The sequence below is a fragment of the Calidris pugnax genome, unplaced genomic scaffold (assembly GCF_001431845.1).
Source record: "Calidris pugnax isolate Ruff unplaced genomic scaffold, ASM143184v1 scaffold70, whole genome shotgun sequence".
Lineage (NCBI taxonomy): Eukaryota > Metazoa > Chordata > Aves > Charadriiformes > Scolopacidae > Calidris > Calidris pugnax.
In genome coordinates, this window is record NW_015090862.1 from 3,799,570 (window position 1) to 3,817,914 (window position 18,345).

Consider the following 18,345-nt stretch of genomic DNA (forward strand, 5'->3'; position numbering starts at 1 on the left):
AAAAGAGCTTTGCTTATTCTGCTTTAGTGTCTCTAAAGCAGTTATTATCTTCATAGTCCCATTTTTAGAATTCTGGTTTTACTTCCTTGTGTTTTAAAGAAACACAATTCAACAGATGGGTTTTCTTTCCCTTTCCTTAGCTTGGAAGACCTGGCCATTTGCAGAATCATAGGATGAGACAAGGAAGAGATTGGTCCTACTGCTCCCAAGCTGATTCTAAATGTGCCTCCAGCTCTTTCAGCTTGTTTGGAAATTGAATGTGTGATGGGATCCACTGTCCTGTTTTTGGCTCCACCTCTTTGATAGCAGCAGTAAGATGTCACTAGCTCTCTAATTATATTAGTAGGCAATTTGCATGTGAAGTAAATTACTGTACGTGGAGATGTGGCATACAACATGTCCTCGAGGCCTGAATTTTCAAAAATGCCCACTAACCATTTTCTAGATCCTTACAAATGTCCACTGAGATTAATTTAGATAGTTTTATATGCTGGATAAAGGCCTTTATCTGCTTCAGTTCTCAGAAAGTCATTAGAGGCAACAAGAATCTGAACTGAAGAAATGGGTGCTCCCGTTTGCTGTTAAAGGAGCTGTTGTTTGTTCAGCATTTTTCAGAATTAGGTCAGGAACTGTCTGAGCTTGAGTAATGAAAATTAGTGAGTTTCTTATCAATATTTGAACCTTTAACCAATTATACTCTTCCTTATCTGAAAAATGATGAGTTGGATTACTGTTACTGTGCTCCGCTGTGATGCATTGTCACTGCCTGTTCTGCATTTATGTTGGTAAATGCTGTATTTATTGTCATTGGATTCTCCCTTCTTTCCTTCCCCCATCCTTTTCTATCTTTGTTTTGAAGAATTTACAAATTTGAAAGTACTTGTAGCACAAGTGGAGAAGAATGTAAAATAACAAGGTAAAATTTAAAACCCGGTTCTTTAGTTCTTCATAAAGAGAGGGGGAAAAACGATAAAAATCTTAGGCGAAGAAAGCGGTGGCTTTTTTTCTAAAAGCAATAGACTTCAAAATGGACTGTGGTGTTGTAGTGAAGCATTTTGTTTCTTTTGGCTAATAATGAGACCTAGCAGTTGTTTTGTAGCTTTCTGTTCATGATGTACAAGTAATGTAGATGACTGGCATGCGTCTTGTGGTTTATATGATCAGTACAGACTATTTCCAATATGTGAGGGTGGCAACAAAGGCACCAGTTTACAGGCCTACTGGTGCAAGCAAAGTTTCTTTCTTTACCTTTTGTCTTCTCTCCCTATATCATAATCTGCTTAATTTCACTTTAAAACTGCTTTTTTTTCTTGCAAGTGAGGGAGAGAGGGGATAGACAGTTGGTAAATAACAAAGACTCTTGGAATGGATAGACAGACAATGCTGCAGTAAAAATACCACCAAGTGGCCTACCATCTTCCTCTGAGTTTAAGTGTGAGATTGACTAAATAGAATTTCTTTTCTATATATGTCAGATGCCAGATACATGCTGTCTGAGTTGTGTTGTGTAAGCTGTTAAGTTTTTAATCTGAATGTGTTTTTGCCTAGGTTACTACAAAATTGCTTTGAGGATATGTAGTTTACAGAAAAAGAAGTCAACTTTCTTCGCCCAGCAGACAGCAAACCCCAGCAACCTACAGTGTGCTCATTCTCATGGTAGGTAACGAGCACTGAGCAATATTCTGTCTATGCTGCATTTCAGAGATAGAAACTAAAGAATCAAGAACTGCTGAAGTACGTAATGGCTAAGACCTTTAACTGAGATAAAGCAATAATGTACTGCAATGTGTAACTGAAGTGTGAACTGCCAAAGGGAATTGAAGATATTGTGCTCCCACAGTCAGGGGTTTTGTGCACAGGAAGTTTTAAATAGAATTCTGTAAAAATGGTGCAAAATTCTCCAAATGCTCTTCATTATTTGAGTTGCAGCTATTCCAATCTAAAAAAGATGTCAAGCTCTGTACTGCAAAATTACAAAGCCTATTTTTTTGCAAATAAGAAATGCAATTATCATATTGCCAAGGGAAGACGTTATGATCTCGTGAAGCGTTCAAGCTTATTCAGACCTTGAAAATGTAAAACTTAAGTATTTTTTCCCCTTTTGTTTCTTTTGGCTAATAATGAGACCTAGCAGTTGTTTCATAGCTTTTTGTTCATGATGTAAAAGTGATATACTGCTGCTGTGGTGTGCGTGATTCATGACCCCTGCAGCTGAACGTGTAGCTGTGGGAATGGAGAAAGCTGAAAAACGTCCAGTGTGAGGAACTGAGAAAAGGCAGGTGTGATGCTGTTAGACCACTGAGAAGCCAGGATAACCAAACAGTAGTAGTTCTTCAAATGTCAAATGTTTTTGTTTTTACAGTTTGACATATGCAACGCTCTGGAATGAGGAGCATTTGTACTTAGAGTTCTGGTTTCATGTTGTTCTTTATAAAATTAATCTACCACTGCAAAATTATCTGATTTGGAAAGCACAGCACTTCATCAGTAGTCAGGAAACTTATTGCTCCTTTTCTTTACCTTGACTATAGAATGTTATCCAATTTCATTCTGCTTCAGCTCATTTCAGATAGGGTCTCTGCCATCTGCTTTGGAGGCTATTGTGCACAGCTATGAGATCTTAGTTTGATTTTCTGTAGCTTTTTATATGCATTACAGTGAGATACAGTTTGTGGCACTATAGTGATTTCAGCCGGTCCTGGTGTATGCTCAAGTCCCTGTGCAGGAAAATTCCTGTTGAAGTGGAAGATGGATTTGCTTGTGGGGACACTTGTCTAGATATTTTGGTAGCAAGTACAACATAACTAATTATGACTATCTTGGAATAAGTCTTTTTGGAAAAAAATATATGCAGCATCAAGCACAATGCCAGCAGCTCCTGTTCTTAGCCTAATTAATGAATACCCTTAATGGAATGTAGGGGTTTTTTTTCAGTTAAACACATGACTGTTTAAATTTTCTTATTCTATCAGAAATGTCAAAGGACACCAATGTACTTTTTTTTATGGAATATATTCTTTTAAGATATCCCATTTTAAAAAAAGAAATGCCTTTAGTTTTTGTTTATAATCCATTGTCTGTGAAAGAAACCCACATTTAGTTTAATACTCAAATTAAATGGAAAGGGAAGGAAGGTCTAATTCTACGTGCCTTTTAATTCTTTATACAGGTACAAGCCTATCTTACCCCAGTCTGTTCATCGGATTACACACTACTGCTTTCAATATTTAGTTTGACCACCAAAGTGAGTGGAAACATTTCAGCTGACATGGGAGCTATAGGTCAAAGCTTTAAATTGATTGCTTTTTTTTTTTTTCTTAAATTCACATCAGACATCTCCAATGGGATGTCATAGAATGGCTCTGACCACGAACACTAAGAGCAATTTTGTCCATTTTAGATATTCTGTAGGCTGAAACAACTACAGCTATCTTTAATCAAACTGTTCAATTCTTTAAAAGCACATTGTGATAGGGCCTTTGAGCCGTGGATCTTCCCATGACGGCAGCTGTTACCTTTCCATGGTGTGGTATCTATAGGATATACAGGCACTTCTGTCTCACAGAGTATGTTACTGTTGTGTACTTGGAAATGGATGCACCCTGCTCTTGCCAGGGAGCGGGCTGTCAGGGACCGTGAAGGTGATCTTACAAATGCAGTGTGCCTGTGCTCCACTTGCTCTTTTATGGGGATGTATGGTCTCGGGGTTTTCATCATCTAAGTTTTACCAGTTTGATTTTATTGCAAAACACTAAGGGTGATGGAAAGATACGTGCTTTCATGTCGTGAATTGCTCAGTTTTAGAACCAGTTTAAGGTTCTTTAACTTCCATAATGTGCCAGATACTCATTTGTTGTCAACCGCATCCTGTTGCAAGAGATTACTACCCTTTCCTCCCCCGGTGCTGATTTAAACCAGATGGTTACACAGATCTGATCTAGACCACACAAACCATTGAATCAGCTCAGCTGATGAAGTAGAAGGCTCCAAAGTGAAACAGGAACCCTCAGCAACAATGTTTGCTTAAAAGATTTCCTAATGTGAGACTGCACTCTTAAAATCACAAGGTTTTTTTGGAAAATCAATTAAACTTGTCCTTCTAAATCAAGGAGCTGTTGATGTTGCCAGCATGGTGCTTGTTTCTGTTCCCTTAGTGTAGTAGAAGCAGCGCATGAAGCATCATATAAACACAGTGGGGACAAGAAAATCAGCGGAACTTGGTTGCTGGATTTTTCACTAACTGGGGTTAGTGCTTGGCAGATTCTGTTGCACTGATTGCTGGGAGGCTTTCATCTGGCTCCTGGATGTCTCCTGGGTACTGATGACTTGCAACCATCCAGTGTGGTCCTTAAAATGTACCAAAAGTAGTTACAGACAGCTCAGACTAAAGTCTCAGAATCACGGATCCAAAAGGACCAAGTTAATGAATTTCTTATTCACATTCTGCATTGTGCCTTGGAGAACAGACTCGTATTCTGAATTTCAGCTTTCTGAAAAGCGCGTCCCCATTTTTTTCCTTTACCAAAATACTATTAGTCATCCCTTCTGAGTAATGCAGCCCAACATCCCTTCAGGAATTGCTCTTTTATAGCATGATGCCTCTTTTTGTGAGGTGATATCCCAACAGGATGCACCTCTGGTTCATTGATTGCATTCAGCTGCATGTTGTGGCTGAGGAAGAGGAACTGTGGAACTGAGCCTTGGATGGTTTTTTAATTCCTTGGCAGCATTCATGTTGGATTTGTTTAAACTACAGTATAAACCAAAAATGTCTAGGGTATGCTATTATCTGAATGTCTTTCAGCTTTTTTCATAATTATCAAATAAGATGCTAGATCAGGAGGATGTATTCTCAGTTCATTAAATCTGTCAGTGTTGACAGAAGTGACTGCTGTAATAGTTACCACCATTTGAGAATATGTCCCACAATGTAGCAATGACTTTCATAGGAAGAAAAAAAAAGCAGGATTGAGCAAATCAAGCTCTGGTATAAATAAAGGTAATTTGTTTCATTTCAAAAATTGCAACATTTAAAACACACTATAAGGTGGTTTTTGACCCACATATTTTATCTTCTTGCAACTAAGTCAGTGATACAGTAAAGAAGACCGTGCAGTAATTGCAATGTTTTGCTGCTAACTGACGAGGTACAATGAAGAGACTCTTCTGGAGAGCAGGTGTACATGGAATTTGTAAAGTATCTTGTCTGATCACCACTCCCTTTAAGGGTTATTCTGTCCGTGCCCTTTCAGTTTACTGTCGTTGCCAGATTTTTGTATTCTGTTTGCCAGCTTCTACCTCGGCCTTGTTCACTTAAGCCAAGCCATGTCTTAAAACATGATACAATGGCTGCTGTCAAAAGACTTGCCAAAAGTGCTAATTTTACCTTCATTGGTTTTGCTTTGATCTAATGAATGCTTAGAAAGGAAGATCTCTTTTGTGACCCTCTGGTGTCCATGCCCTCCTCTCTACATGCTGTTAACCTGATCCCACACACTCTTTGCACTAATATAATAGAAGTGACTCTCCTGCAGAGCAGGGAACTTTTACTCTCCCATTTTCCAACACAACTTTAAGTATGTTATAAGTTGTCAGCTACTTATCCTTGCCAGCCTGGGAAATTTCATTTTCTTGATTAATGGCTGTGCTGACCAGAGCAACAAAATAGGTGCATCTCCATCTATCAGCCTCTTCCACTTTTTTTTTGGTTTAGGTTTTCAGCACAATTTTCTGTGGCTCCTCTAACCAGCTGCAAGCAGGCACTCCATCTTTATTGAGGGACAAATGGGTAAACCTAAAAGAAAGTAAATAATAAATTAAAAAATATGACTGTATAACTAAATCCTGTAAATTAGTGGTGTTTCTCACTTACTCACAGCTGCAAATCATCAGTTCCTGTGCATGTTTCTGAAGTGTATCTCTAGTTTCTCTGTGCTCTCATCCGTCATCTTTTCTAAACCAGGCTAACAGGTTCCTGGCTTATGTCTGAGAAGGCAAGTCTTCTGGAGCCAACTAGATATTTTCTAGTCAATAATAATTTTGTTGTTTTCTTAAAGTGCCTTGTCTTGCTCATTTCTTGTTTATTCTCTCCTAACTGCCTCCTTTCACTCTCACTCTGCATATTTAGGCAGAATAGTACAAAATAGGTTAATTGAGCCGTTAACAAGAATTTGTTAAGATCATACACACCACACCTTTTTTGCCATAACCCCTATTTCCTAATTAATTGGAATCTACCTTTTGATCTTTTGGGTTGTTTGCTTTTGAAACCTTGTCTGTCCTCCCAAGACCTGCTGTAGGCATACTCCCCACCAGCAGTTATCCTATAGAGTTCCACCAGGCCTCTAACCCATACTCTGGTGGGGACCATCTGCTCTTTTCATGTGCCTTTCTACTGATACCAAAATAATTTCCATCTGACTGCCCTGTGCTTTGCACGAATAAAAACCTTTCGGGCTGCTGCTTCTAAAGTAGATTTACCTTCAATCACCATTTATTAAATCTCTGTCCATTAAAAACCATAGCTTGCAGAAGCTGTGTGCATTAAGCCTGATTATAGAGTCAGTAGAGAAGAGGGAGGGGGACAGCAGTTTGTATCAGTGTATTGCCTTGTTTTTCTAGTTGGCTGCCTGGCTGGTAACGCTTGTGACAGGGTGCATATCAGAACAGGGGTCTCATTATTTGGCTTTGATTTTGGTTTATGCATCTGTCTCTCTTTTTATTTAAGCTGTAACTTAATGATTGGTGGCTTCAGGAAAAAACCTGCTCAGACTACATGACTAAAATCAGAGTTTTCTTTGGTGCTGGGGTACCAGGTCCCTCATGGAGGGTAAGGGCCAGGGGACTAAGAAAGGAAGAGGAGGAAAGTTTGCAGGTTCCTTACGGAGGATGAGTGGCTCGTTTAAACGTACTTCATTTAAGGGCTCAGCATCTGGCTCACAAAAGGTAAGTCTGCAATTACCCAAATAATACAATCTGAGGGAAACAGCTGGAGACACTGTTTGCCGCTCCTCTTTCCTTTTCTTTTTTTTTTGTTTGTTTTTAAATAGCTGATACTCTTATTAATCAGAACAATTCTCTTTCCCTCTGTGCTCTTTTAAGTCTCAGAGGTATTAGTCATGTTTATTGCACTGATTCTGGCAATTAATCTTATTCCTGTTATGGGAGCTCTTTCACAAGCACACTCTCTTAAGGATCTTTGGGTTTAATATCACTGAACAGGGCTAGCTGGTGATTGTTCCTGTCCATAGTCAAAACCATATTTTGATGACTATTGATGCGTAGTGTTCATGCCAGATTTAGATTCAATCAATGAGAAGACTGATAGGATCTAGAAAAGATTTTGATGTGATTCACTGAGCATTTATGGAGACAGATTCTATGAGAAATACAGTTTGTGGTTAGATTGTGTGCTGTCCTGTATGTGGATGAAAATCACAAGGTGGGAGAAAGAAGACATGAGGTGATCGCTTTATTAATCTGTAAACTCACTCTGTTGTTGTCATAGGCTTTCCTTTTGTAGATGGATATTAACAATTTGTGTCTTAATTCAGTTTTTAGCTGTGAAGTGAATTTAAATACATCTGTTGTCCATGGAATGATAGATTAATTTGTAACAAGTGTAGACTAAATTCAGCTCGGGATTACTTAGATTCCAGCTCAACTGACCTTTTTCGAACTGACTCCATTCAAGTAATGAGAAATAGATTTTGTCTTCTCTTCCAACCCCTCCAGCTGTCTTACCTCTAATTTCTGCTGATCATCACAGTGTTAGAGTTAAATTCTAATTCAAGAGGTGAAAGGAAGTCTGAAGGAACATAACTGGGAGAAAAATGTCTAGCAGCATCTTGGAGGAAATTAGTCATTGACACACAAGCAACCGAGCATGCATTAAAATGTTTTCTTCTTATAAAAGATTGTTCTATATGATGTGAAATATTGGTCATACTCATCTGTGAATGCAAGAAAGAATATGTATAGGTTTGGGGGACTTCTTCGGCAGAGATTAATGGTCATGGGCCATCACCAGGTGAATTGCAAGCACTATCTAGGGATAAAGTAATTTACAGCCATGTTTTTTATGTACTAACTGGGAACCTTTGCCCCTTTCTCTGCTAAAGAGATTGTCAAGTTGCCTGTAATACCCGTATTACAGGCCCTGTTGCAGACATTGAGTGCTAGGAGAAACAAATAAACTAAAATAATAATTCAGCTGTAATGTCCGTGTCACCAGGGCCAAGCCTAACAACTTAGAAGGAAAACAGAACGCTCCAAAGCATTTGTGGTGGGTTCAGTTTTTTTATCCTCTGATAGATATGAAGCAAATTGGCATACTGAAATGTCAGCTAGTACTTAGCAGCAGTGCCATTTTGTGTAACTTTCCCCATTAATTGCACGGTTGCTTCTTAGGTGCCTCATGCTTGTGTGCAACTAGTGTGAAAAACGAGGCTGACCTCGAAGATGAGCCTGTTTCATGAACAACTGTATATTGCTTGCTTTGTCAACCAAATGATTTCTCAAAGTAGTTTCATAGACTGGTAGTATTAACTTATTTATTAATACAGAGAAACAATGATCAAGGAAATTAAAGAGAAGGATTTCCCCTTTAAAATGTTGTTTAAAATGTCACTTAAATGTGACAAATCAGCATAGTAAATCCATAATGCAGGCATAGTGCCCCTGGTGCAGTCAGCTTTTTTCTTTCCTTTTTTTTTTTAATGATGTCCCCAAGCCTCTGTTGATGCTGCAAAGCATATAGAATTCTACATCCTGAATCGAATAAAGTCGGAGTAAAATACCCAGATAAAAATTGTTTAATCCTATCCCCCTAATCCCATAGGAAAGACTAGTCAAGTGAAGGTAGAAGGAACACAGTACAGATTTTGTTTTTCTTAGCAAGGTTTGACTCTGATTATTTAAAAAAACTGTAAATTCTCTTTGTGGCTTGCTTGTTTTAGTCTTCATGATTCTTTCGGTGTTTATTTGCTTTAATGTTTATTTTGGGAACAAAAGCTTTACATTTCATGAAAAAAATATTATTTCTAGATTTGATTAAAAAAATAGATGTTTAGGCTTATGTAGTAGGCTGGTGTTTATTTGCTTCAATGTTTATTTTGGGAACAGAAGCTTTACGTTTCATGAGAAAAATATTATTTCTAGATTTGATTGAAAAATAGATGTTTAGGCTTATGTAGTAGGCTGGAAGTGTTACTGCTGCTGAGAAATCGTGTTGGTTGGCCCTCTGAGATGAATAGCAGGCTGTCAGCATACAGGCAGGGGGAAGTGATTGTCTGTGGGAGCAGGACAGCTCAAGGCAGGAAATCTGGGCGCTGTTGTGCGTGAGCCTGTTTTGTACCGAATGTAAACTTTGGCCGCTGATACAGCTGAAAACAGGATGGAAACTATTCTTGCATGTGGGTATGCTGTAGGGATGGAGTGCTTTTTCACGCCTGGAAAACCTAGGTGGGAAATTGTTAAAGCCATGTGATGGCACTAAGCATAGAGATTTATAATGAAAATTTACCTACCGGTCTAATAATTCTTGCCCTTACTGCTCTCGCCGATGTTTTCTGAAGACTGTGTAACAGTGTGTGGTCCTGGCCTGTGATTTTGACTCACAATTTCTACTGCAGCAGTGATGAATAGCAAGAGTAATTAAAATGGCCAAGTATTTCTACTCAGCTCTCTGTTTAGCTCTCCTGTGTATTCCCCTGGTTTTGGAAGCAGTGCTCTAGAGGAAGATGACATTTTACCTGAGCAGTTTTATGAAAACACCTGTTGCGGCCTGCTCTGAAATGAAAGGCCTTATTCTCTACCTGAACAGAGAGTGCTTTAATGAAATGTGAAATGCATAGGGTTTAAGAAAAGGTGTATGCTTGTGTGTGTGTACATTTATATCTGTGTTTTGGTTTTGTTTCTTGTAAACATTTCAGTTTATTAAAAAAGGAAGCGTCTTATCTGGATGTACATCACTGGTCTGTCATTCCCACTAATGGGAATGACTTCAAATTACTTTTGTAGTACTAAACAATACTTTCATCTCTGCTTATTATCTCCATTTACTTGATCTAAATGTCTTTAAAATGTACTTACTATCGCTCATTTTCTGTTCCTCTGAAGAGAAGACCATTTTATTGAGACAGTTTTTCTCTGCATGTTATTTCTGTTTGCCTATAATTCTTCCATGCTTGTAAATTCTCTGCGATTATCTGTATAGGGATATACTCAGTACAAGCCTTCCAGATGCTCAGATGTAAGCTTTTATAGAGATACTAATATATCTTTTAATTGCTTTATTGCTCACATCACTGTCTTCATTCTGGCTATCAAATATGGTGCAGGAAATAACAGTAATGTTTAAAAAAAGGTAATTTTTTTTAGAATGTTAAAAAATATTTTAAGGAATATTTTATCTAAATACATTGGACAACTTTGAAAATCTCAACAGCACTACTATAGAAAGTATAATGGATCTTTTTAATTTTTTCAAGATTGTACAGTGCTTCATTAGCTTTCATGGATTACAAAAGTGGAAAGACTATTAGACCTTCAGACTAAGGCAAATAACCTGTCCTGTGTTTCGTAACTGGCCAGACAAACCAGAGAAAAGAGGGGAAAGGATGAGTACATTCTCCTAGATCACAGAGAACTTATCTTTTAGGCAGAAAAATGTTTTTGTCTTCTCTTTAAGTCACTGTTTTGATCTGTCATACCATTTGATAACAAAGCTTGAAAATTAGTATAAAATCCCTTGAAGTGAGTTGCAGTTGTTAGTCTTAAATTTTATTTCTGTGCTTGCTTATGTTAATATTAAACTTGGAATGGGGAAAATAAGATTAATGGGATGGATTTAGTTTCTTCTTGTAAACACTTTGTCAAGAAGCTGTGATTTCCTTCAAATTACCATACCTTTTGATGGTTTATAAAAGATTAGCTAATGGATTTATTTGGAATATCCAACAGCTGTAACTGGTCAATATTACAATTATGATTACATAGATCACTTGGTAACAGTGAAATAATTTTCATAGAAATTCTTTTGAGAGTTTCAAATATATATTTTTTTTTTTAATTAAAGAAGGGAATGTCAATTTGAATAATCTGTGACTATCACAGCAGAATCAGGGCTGTAGCTGCATTCTGAAAAATGAGTTGAGTGTATAGTTGAGCATATAAATTTATCCAATTTTTACAAATCTTTTCTACTTGTTTATGCTGTTTTACAAAGAGCATTCTACTGGCTCTTTCACTGAACTGCCTTGCTGAATTAACGCTGAATCAACACTGAATCAGTTTAGTGTTGATTTGGTATCTTAATGTCCTTCAGCAAACTGGTTAAGAGCATTGTGAAAAACATTCTGTAATAGAGTATGTGTTAGACAGTACCAGCTGATCTGAATAGGAATTGGAAATAAATCCGTTAACCCCCTAAGCAGGATGTACAATTGGCCAAGTGAATTATAAGGCTTTTGTTTTGCTGTGTCACATCATCCAAAGCGAGAATATCTGTATAGTAGAGGATTTATCGAATTTGCAATGTAGAACTAAATGGTTCTCCTTGGTGTGTCCATGACATTTTTCTTGAGATGCTGTGAGTTTGTTGTCAGGAATTGTTCTGGAGGAGTTGAGTCGATATTCTGCAGGTATGAGTCACCTGGCACAGCCAGGCATGAGGCATGGCACTAAGCCCCTTGTCTACAAGTCGGTACAGCTCAGCCAGCCAAGAGGAGCAGATGGTGTGTGCATACGGTGAGTAATATGTGATGTGTAGCATGCTGGAAGGGTGCCGCAAAGGCATGGAAGCTTCCTCTTCAAGGTAGGGTGGAAGCATGGAATCAGAGACAAGGATTCTTGCACTGCGTTAAAGCCTCGTCTCCCACTAACAAAAATGCTGCCTCTGCTGCTGCGTCACGATGGCTTCCAGCCATGAGAATGGCATGAGTTTTGTGGCAGCTTTTTTACATTTTTATTGTGTTTGAGTCCAAAATATTTGGCAAATTTTTAAAATTATGATAGCTGTTATTTACAATGTATAACAATCATGTATGTATCTAACACTTTTCATCCCCTTTATAAATTTGAACAGCATACAAATTATTTATACAGAGGTGTCACTCTGAAATGCAGCAGCTTAATACCCTAGTACAGGATTCTAGAGCCAGAAGGAGAGAGGGGTTTGTCTAGATAAAATTCCTGAGCCAGTGCAGGTTTGCAGCTTTTAATTGCAGGGGTAATAGGAAGCATTTCTGGACTCTTATGCTAGCCATGTCAGGGAAAGCATGGATTTATCTGTAGTGTTTAGAAAAAGATGAAGCTGACAAAGGGAAGAACAGGAGAACTGTCTGTCCATTTCAATATTGCACGTAAGCAGGGCCTTCGGTTTTAAGGGATGGTATATGGTGTAGATGCCTGCAATAAAGATAGTCACTTTGAAAAATGGAAAATAACCCAGACCTTGGCTATCCAAAGGACTGGAAATGGAGAGGCAAAATCCATGAGAGGCAGACAAGTGGTGAAAGGGAAACTTGGCAAACATCAGCAAAGAGCAAGGGGAAAAAAGCCATTCGTTCCTAGAATGCAGCTTGCAAAACAGCAAACTTCCAGGTGTTGAGAAGGTGTAAGGGCACATTTTACTCCTATTGTTATAGCTTTTCCAAGTTTTGAAGAAAATTGAATAAGTACTGCCCAAAATTCTAAATAGATTTGATTACCCAAGAAGAGATGAATTGATGTTTTTCAAAGTGATATGTAAAATAAAGAGAAATGTAATTGAGGATCGTTAAAGTACATTTAGGATGTATCTAGCTCAAGGATTCGCTGCAATAGCCTTTCACAGCTGGGTGGCAGAGGTGTATAAAGGCTGAATGGAAGGGTTTAACATAGATTCATATCTGTTACAAAACTGGCTGACTCCTAACTCATCCCTTATGATTTTAGAGCTAGCTGGGGAAGGAAGGGGAGGGGAGTGGGGAGGTGGAAAAAGAAAAAACCCAAACCCTGTCAATTTAAATAAAAAGTAAGCAGTGAGATAAACTGCTTAAAGGCTTAGATTTGGACCCCAGTTTTGCTTCCTAGTATGTACATTATCTTTTGCATTGTGAGTTCCTCTGTCTGCCCTGTACTCTTGCCAGTTGTTCACAGGGAAATTACTTACATTATGCATCAGAAGTGGCCACCTCTCTGGTTTGAAGATGGGAGACATCCTGTAGGCAGGCATTAGCTGGGTGGAATGGGAAAGCCAGTTTGTCCTGGGAGGTGGCATGAAAAACAGAGTGAAATAGCAGAATTCTAAGTTGGGGAGGAGAGGAAAAGGCATCAAACCCAATGTTACATAAATAGCAGCTGGTTTATCAGCAGATGAAGCTGAGGGTGGGGAGGCTTCAAGGCAGGTAGCAGAGGCTGAGAAAGGCAATGGGACATGCTGGACTGTCAAAGGCAGAGGCAGGTTCAGGCAGTGCTGTGGAGGGAACAGCTGGCCAGCTGTGGCAGATCAGGTGGCCCATGGGCAGACTGAGGAAAGGGAGCCACCGCAGGAGTTTTGCTTGGGGAGAGTGAAAGGGCAGCGGCAGCTGAGGAGGTGCTGTGCCGATTGCAAGGGAGAGTGAATCATACAGTGAATCATCCAGCCCTCAGCTAAAGAGCTGCTTCCTCACCATTTAAGATGTGCTATAAAACTAATACACATGTAATCTGTAAAATCAATCGAAAGTCTAAATGAGTAAAAACCAAAGGTACCCTGAAGAATAATTGCAACGTAATTAGAGAAGAACTTTGCATTTAATGAAACAAGGAGACTGCAGGTATAGAGAATGTAGATTTTCTGTAACTGTGACAACTGATTTCCCCAGTGCAGCTGGACCAGTCTGATCCAAAACTCAAGAAACTGATTAGAAGTTTATTTTTAATGGTAATCTCATAATCTTTACTGGGTAATGCTGGCCTTTTCTGCCAGTAATTTTACTTTTTTTTTGGACAGTGTGATACTTTTTGTGATTTTCTTAAATAGCATTCCCCCAACATGTGATCTGGTAGTAGTTTCTCTAGAGTCTGCAGATATGATCATCTGTGAAGTATATCCAACAGTAAAAGCAATTGCTTCTTTAAAAACATGGCTCATCTAATAGGGTTTTTATACTTCATTAGGAAATGCTATGTTCACAGTATTGATCCTGTTTTGTTAAAATTCTGTTACAATCCTAAATATTACTCATTAATGCTCCATCAAATAGATCATATTGGATGTTTTTAACTGGATTCATTACCTGCTACTGAAGATACGAAATTACATGGCCTTGAACTTTCCGTAATAGAACATTCAAGTACCATAAGAGGATGTCATTTTTCTTTTCATGTAAATAGCAAGCTATAAAAGTGTTTTTTTACAGTCACAATAAAAATTAACTAATCATCTGATAAACAGTGACAGTGTCTCTTCAAAAAGTAAGTGCCTTAGGTGTGAAGGATGAAGTTGAATGTAATTTCACCATGTAGCCATTATCTCCTGCTTTCTTCCACCCCTTTATGAAGATGTGTTGTAAAACAGTATCAGCTTGTATGATGTCCTCTTGGAAATGACATGAAAAGGCAGCCTTGTTCTATAAAGATTAATCTCTAATAATAGCACAGTAAAAGATGTAGCAGCTGGTATGGATTAATATTCCCTAATATCTACTTTCATGTGATTAATAGCTGAATGGCTTAAGCCTCTACCAGTAGAAAGCAAGCAGTGGTTATTAAGCTTTACTAATGTACTGTTTGTAATTTTTTAACAGAGTAGATGTTGGAATGTTTTTCCTTCTTTATTTCCAGAGTTCCTAGTTGATTTTATTTTCCCTCCTTTCCAATTTTTATGTCACAGATCATGTATTACAAATCTTTTTTCCCAAAAAAAGAGAGAAATAAGTTTTTCAGCGGTTCCTACCCTGTTGTTTCTGATTCGTGGTATGTAACGCTATTCCTAATATAATTCAGCAGTAAATCATTAGCTTCTATGTCGGTTTATTTATTAATGTTTTACAGAGATAGACGGGAGAAGAGGAATGCATTAGGGTTTTGTCTTGATGTTCACACTGGCTAGTAAATATCTTTGTACGATTCTACATTGTTGCTAGTGATTTTTATATTACACTTTTACAAAAGCAATATCTTTGTCAGTTCGGAACTGAAGAGGAAAGGGTAGATTCCAAAGCTATTTAAAAAGATTTAATCAGCATGTGATTAGCTGGATCAGTGCTCATAGCCCAGGGTGTGCTGTTTTGAAATTACATCTTAATCATTTAATAATTTACCTAGGTTTTATTGAAGTTTGAGTCCCCCAAATATTTTTCAATGATGAATTTGCTCATAAAACTAAAGATTGAAAATCCAGGTGGGAATTGAGTGTACTGCTCATACTGCTCATGAGCTGACAAGCTTTTTCCATTTAGTGTCCTATTAAATTCAGAGGTAAGGCATGAGAATAGAAGAGCAGCTGCTCTGGGTCAGGCCAGCAATCTGTGTTGCCCAGTGCTGTGACAGCACAGGTGAGGAGTGCTGCAGGAACGGAAGATGTAGTTGTTCTCCCTCAGAGTTTGCTCCTGTGCAGCTATACTTAAGGTAGGGATTGTATGGACCTGAGGTAATATTGGAGGGGGTTTATGTGAAATTATGTTGTTGCCTTTTAGTCTCCACAGCATCTTTCACAAAGAGGTTCTTACACCTTAGCTGCAAGTTGTATGGGAGCATGGAAGCCAGCCTGAGCTCATTAGTTTTGGAAAACAGTCCTTTATGTTTGGGTAAGATTTCTTTAACCTGATACTTGCTCCCCCAAATTGAACTTCTTTTAATTTTGCAGTTGAATTTTGTACGTCTTTTGGTATTTAATTATAATTTTGCTTTACACATTTGTTGAGACTTCCTTGAAAAAATACTTATTCTGCTTATTCCCATAAGTGCATCAGACACGGTTTTGTTCGTATTTGTCAGGCCTAGGTTTGAAAAGAGGGCTTAAAAGTTGAAAAGCTGATGTATTTTCCTAAGTTACTAACTCTCAGTGTTGAAACACTGACATGACATGACGTGCCTTCACCAAACATTAATAAGTCTAGCTGTTTAGCAGTGTTCATCCTAGAGAATCCCCAACTCCTTTTATCAGCCTTCTGTCTTCAGAATAGTTAATTTACCAAATTAATGGCCCAGAACGCCTTCTCTCTGCTTCTTCGCACCTGGTCTTGCCTCCTGTTACCTACTTGACTACTGAGGGATGTGAGCAGCTGAGATGGGTTCTGAATGGAGGTTTAGCCTTAAGTATATATGGCTCCTGATCTGTTTGGGCCTTTGGAAATACGAGCCCATGCTGAGAGCCAGCCTGAGGAGCAGAGCCAGAAGGGTGGCTGTTTTCCAGGAGCTCTGGTTTAGTGTTGCAGTTGTGTATCATGTTCAGGAAATAATGGGAAGGGAAATAGCTGGCTTGTTAAAAATGGCTAGTCCAGTGCATTTGTCATAAGAGTCCAACTGCAGTCTATGGCCTAGTTAATTTTAATCATTACTTGCCTCCCCCATAATAAATCCTATGGTATTAACGTTTTGCTGTTGATAAAGCTTTAGTAGTTATCATAAATAAAACCACTAATGCAATCTCTGACCAGTCTGACATTTACCTACCTGTGTCACTGAGTAGGATTTGTAAATATCTTTTTAATTTAAGTTACAATCTTCTGAAGTTATTTTTCCTAGCACTGAGGGAGAGCCGTGCTATCTTTAATTTATGTAACTGAGCATTATTAGGAGGAATGCACAAGGGCACAATTGAGATATTTGTGCAAAAGCATTGAGTGCCATTTTCCATCCTCTCTGGCCTCTAGCTGCTAAGAAGGTCTTCATGAGCCCCTGTGGGATGCTAGTCTGGGGAAGAAGTCTTTGATACACCGCGCATCTGAATTGGTGCCAGGTAACAGCATTTACCTGTTCAGGCACAACATTTATAAAACTGAAAAGTTTCATGCTTCGTTTGGTAGAAAATAATGTGAAATGGTCCACACTAACCTCTGTTAATCTTCTGGGTCTAGTTCATTAGCAAACTGTGCTTGAATCAAGAACAAGGGCAAGTGAGTAAATGTGGCTGTCATCTTGAATTTTTTATCTGAAAGGAGAGGAGAAGCTATGAAATTTTCATGGAATGAAGACATATTTGGCTTGGTCAAATCACTTTGCTTTGATTTTCTAATAATTGTCATCTTGATAAGGTAAAATGTTCCACTAGTATTACATTTTCATTAGCTTATACGTATCAGTATAAAACTTCTCATTACTACTTTTCAAAGTGTTGAAACAGGTAAGTGCTTTTGTTCTCTGTGCACAGGCACACAAAACATCAAATGCACTTTACTGTCTTACTAGAATAGAAGTTAATTTAGACCAGATTTGACTAATTTACAATGAAAATATAGCTAGTAAAACTTTTCTGTGTCATTTTTGCAGAAATGCTAGATAAAACATGAGTTGAAAAGGCCATGAAAACTGAGCTGCAAACCTCTTTAATTCCTGCGCACAAAATAATGAAGCTATGTTCAAGTTGCTTTCTGGAACAATATTTAGAGAAACAGATGCAGCTTGAATGAGAGGCTGTTTACAGTTGAAGCTTTCAGTACTCAGAATTACCTAATCCCAGTGCCAGGAGTATTGACAGGCCCCCAGTTCATGTGTCATAATCATTGTAAAGGAGAGGTGATTTCCAGGCTTTCTAGAAAAAAGTTACACAACATTCAAAGCTAATTTCACAGAACTGCTTTGTGGGCTTAAGCTTAAGCAGTGTTTAAAATTACACATTATATTCTGATGTTGGCTATATGCAGCAGACAGGACTTTTTTTCAACAACTGCAGTGCTTTTTAATTTAATAATTTTAATTTTGCTACGCTGAGTTGTATAGCAGGATTGCTATAGTTTAAGTTAAACTATAGTTATTTATGCAGTTATTAACCAAAATTATCATTAGAGCATTCGTCAAGTATGTGTTGTCTGAAAGCCCATCTTTTCCTTAACCCTCCATAGGATAAATAGCCCGATGAGCTTGGAAAAACTTTGGACATACTTTTGTGGAGCTTTTGTAATTGCCAGCAAAAACTAGTGACCTTTCCCCTGTGCTGGTGAAATCCATTACTCGGTTACATGGGACAGAACTTAGCAGCTCTCCCCCTGCCATGTTCAATTAGAAGCTGACACTGATTAGTATCTAATATATCCCCTAGATGGATGATGAGATTGGGAAAAAATGTGTAAGTATTGGAGCCCCTGGTTTGTTCCTGAAAATTGTATTGGCAAAAGCATTCATTGCAAGAAGTGTCCATGGAATCACATTCATCCGTGT

The 18,345-nt window shown here is 38.2% G+C and overlaps 1 protein-coding gene across 1 annotated transcript in view; it reads left to right on the forward strand.

The window, feature by feature from the left end:
* Window positions 1-1,138: 1,138 nt before the first annotated feature.
* TRPM1 (transient receptor potential cation channel, subfamily M, member 1) overlaps window positions 1,139-18,345 on the forward strand; it is an 81,951-nt gene continuing 64,744 nt past the window's right edge. The window contains exons 1-3 of the mRNA XM_014944296.1: window positions 1,139-1,183; window positions 1,580-1,656; window positions 6,816-6,945. Coding sequence (XP_014799782.1) covers window positions 1,139-1,183; window positions 1,580-1,656; window positions 6,816-6,945 — 252 coding nt within the window. The remainder of the gene's footprint in view (window positions 1,184-1,579; window positions 1,657-6,815; window positions 6,946-18,345) is intronic.